The 3,544-nt window shown below is 55.6% G+C and overlaps 1 protein-coding gene across 1 annotated transcript; it reads left to right on the top strand.

Annotated features, from left to right (window-relative positions):
* The first annotated feature begins 725 nt into the window (after positions 1–725).
* LOC120626057 (silk gland factor 3) lies at positions 726–3,034 on the top strand. Its single transcript, XM_039893337.1, has one exon. It carries the CDS (start codon positions 899–901, stop codon positions 1,985–1,987), a length of 1,089 nt encoding a protein of 362 aa, XP_039749271.1. The 5' UTR covers positions 726–898; the 3' UTR covers positions 1,988–3,034.
* The last annotated feature ends 510 nt before the right edge of the window (positions 3,035–3,544 follow it).

Genomic DNA, 3,544 nt, shown 5'->3' with positions numbered 1-3,544 from the left:
CTTAAAAAAGTACCTATAGCTTTGTAACCGGTAGCCACTTATAATTCAAGAATATAAATAAGGAATTTAAAAAGCTCATATATCGGAATGTTTCTTCTTAATTATCTACTTAGACGGGCCGTTACCGTGCCATAAATCAACACGCGTTTTTTAAATGTTTGTCTGCATTACTGTTTGTGTGACCTAATTTTCAGAACGACTAATTCGATTTTAATGGAATTTCTTAGGCAGTTGAAGATTTTAATTGCACTACTCTACCTAGATATACATTAAGTCTAATATTATATCGGATATTATATGTTAATTAGTATTTAGAATAATCATCAAAAGTGGATGTCATAATAATTAAAACTCGAATAAAATTTTTGATTATTCTATTAAAAGTAATATCAGCAGGCCACGCTAAGCCAGTCGGTCCTATGAGTTGGTATCTGCAAGATTGAATCAAACTCTTACATGGTAATAGTTAAGCTACAGTTAACAGTCGGACAAATGGTAGAGTGCTTGTGTTTGTAAATAGTGCGGTGTGACTGGTGGAGCGCTTCGCGACGGCGGCGCGGCGAAGCGCTCTCGGGCGCGGTGCGGAGTGGAGTGGCGCGGCGCGGGGGCCGGGGCGCGCGGGCGGCGGGGCGGCGGCCGGAGCGGGCGGCGCTGGGCGGGGCCGCCCCTCCACGCGGCGCGGCGGCGGCGCGGCGCGGCCGTGGGGCCAGTCCGATCCGTGCTGCCGCCGCGCACGCACGCGCATGTCGCTCGCTGTCGAACCCGGTGATGTGAGGTGGCCCCCGCCGCTACCGCAGCGCCGCGCGACTCCGCGCCAGTTTCGTGAACCAGTGTGCCAGTGAAGGCGAGAGCCTTCTGCGGCAAGACGCCGTCCACCGTGGACCTGAGGTACGGCGCCATGGCGGCGACCACGTACATGCCGGGCGGCGAGCTGGACCTGCTGTCGGGCGGGTACCACGCCGCGTCGCCGCGCAGCGCCGAGCCGGCCGACATGAAGTACGCGCACCACCTGCACGCGGGCGGCTCGCCGTCGCCCGGCGCGCCCGTGGGGCTCAACCCCTGGGCGTCGCTGCCGCCCGCAGACCCCTGGAGCGTGCACCAGCACCACCACCACGCGCACCAGCCCGACGTCAAGCCGCACGAGCACCGCCACCTGCAGTCGCACGGCTGGCACGCGCCCGTGGGCTACGGCGCCGGCTCGCCCGTGGCGCTGCACGGCGGCTACGTGCCCATGCACCACCAGCACCTCATGCGCGACGTGCCGCCCAGCCCGCACCTGCACCACCACCACGCGCTGGAGCGCGACGCGCCCGAGGAGGACACGCCCACCAGCGACGACCTGGAGGCCTTCGCCAAGCAGTTCAAGCAGCGCCGCATCAAGTTGGGCTTCACGCAGGCCGACGTGGGGCTGGCGCTGGGCACGCTGTACGGGAACGTGTTCTCGCAGACCACCATCTGCCGCTTCGAGGCGCTGCAGCTCAGCTTCAAGAACATGTGCAAGCTCAAGCCGCTGCTGCAGAAGTGGCTGGAGGAGGCCGACTCCACCACGGGCAGCCCCACCAGCATCGACAAGATCGCGGCGCAGGGCCGCAAGCGCAAGAAGCGCACGTCCATCGAGGTGTCGGTGAAGGGCGCGCTCGAGCAGCACTTCCACAAGCAGCCCAAGCCGTCGGCGCAGGAGATCACGTCGCTGGCCGACAGCCTGCAGCTGGAGAAGGAGGTGGTGCGCGTGTGGTTCTGCAACCGCCGCCAGAAGGAGAAACGCATGACGCCGCCCAACACGCTGGGCGGCGACGCCATGCTGGACGGCATGGGCCACCACTACGCGCACGACATGCACGGCTCGCCGCCGCTGCACGCGCACTCGCCCGCGCTGTCGCCGCCGCACCAGCACGCGCACGCGCCGCACGCGCACGCGCCGCACGCGCAGCACGCGCAGCACGCGCCGCACGCGCTGCAGGGCGCGCACACGCTGGCGGCGCACTAACAGTTCGCCCCGTGGGCGCCGCCGCGGCCGTACTACGCGGAGCCGCACTAGCGCCCGCGGGAAGGCGCGCCGCCGCCGGGACGTGCCGCGGCGCGCCGTGTACATAGTGTAGTGAGTGCCCGGAGCCGCCGGTAAGTAGCCCGGCCGCGCCGGCCGACGGACGGTTTCAGCGAATTTATTTAACTAGGTTACGAATTAACGATGTTCATGCGTGCCTGCCCGCCGGGAGGGCGGCGTCGCGGTGTGGAATGACTTTAAACGTCGCCCGAACTGTAAATTAACGTTTAGTGGTGAGGTCGAGAGTGGTGACTCCGAATCGGGTCGCAGCTTCGTTAGTGAGGGAATACGATCGAGTCGATAGGTGCAATTTTTATTTTAAGTGCTAGACGAAGCGTGGCGGTGCGGAGCGGCGCGACGCGGCCTCGGCCGCGGACAGCGCGTCGCCCCGCGCCGCTCGAGCCCGCTCCAGTAATTTATTGAAAATTAAGCAGATACGATGCCAAAATGGTTTTATTCCTGTTTTTAATTGTTTTGTTGTTTTTCGTTTATATGTAATTGTGGCCAATTTCGGTACTTAATTCTTGTATAAATAGGTATTTTTTTATATAAAATAATGTTACTGCAACGTATGATGATATATATTAAAATGTTCTTTATATAGAATCTGAGAAAAGGTTATGATTTCGGTTGCCTCGTTCCGCCGCACCCGGCGGGGCGCGACAGGTAGTTAGTCTCGAGGGGCGGCTCGACCGCTGGCGTGTCGAGTTGTTATTGTAAGAGTGCGTGTAGCGCATCGTTGCGATGCGATGCGTTGCGGTGCGTCGTGCGCACGCAGGGCGTCCTCGCCCGATTCGAACCAAACCCAATGTTGTAAATGTAATTATTTCGTTATTCTCAACGAAGTTGACAAGTTGATATGTATATAACTGTATAAACTATAATAGGTGATAAGGAACCGACGGCAGTGGTAGTGCAAGCCTCTCGTAGGTAAATAATAAATAATTAGTCTTAAAATGTTTTATATTATTATCTAAGTATTTAAATAAACCAGAGTAAATATTTTATTTGGTCGTATTATTGATAAATCCCGGTGGCCGGACGATAGGGAGCCGGTAGTTCCGCGCTAGAGGCGGCTCTTATCGGTCGCACCCGCTTCCCGCAGCTCGTCGTAGCCATGAGTTGCGTTGCGTACAAGTGTTCCTGGCGGCTGTTGTCTCCTAAGCTGATTAGCGCGAGAGCAGTGTGACCAGTACTTACACGTCTCTCGGATCAACCAGCTGCGGCAAACATAGATGGCAACTACATTTGCATTCATCAAACACTTCACAAAATGAAAAGTGCTTGGGCTTTTAACTTTTTGTATGGTTTTTTCACAAAAGCGCAACCTTATAATATTTTTACTAAAAGTGCCGTCTTTTGTAAACGCTTACCTACGTTTTTCGCCTACATTGGACTAAGAAAAACATTTCACTTATATCTGACTCAATATTAAAGTAGAGTACCTATATACTTTATTATTTTTGAGTACTTATAATAATTGTTTTTATTATTTAGATA

The sequence above is a fragment of the Pararge aegeria genome, chromosome 8 (genome assembly GCF_905163445.1).
Source record: "Pararge aegeria chromosome 8, ilParAegt1.1, whole genome shotgun sequence".
Taxonomy (NCBI): Eukaryota; Metazoa; Arthropoda; class Insecta; order Lepidoptera; family Nymphalidae; genus Pararge; species Pararge aegeria.
This window is presented reverse-complemented; position numbering and strand designations above follow the sequence as displayed.

Excerpts from the sequence above, each read along its gene's own strand:
- LOC120626057 (XM_039893337.1), top strand. The coding sequence starts at position 899 with ATGGCGGCGACCACGTACATGCCGGGCGGCGAGCTGGACCTGCTGTCG.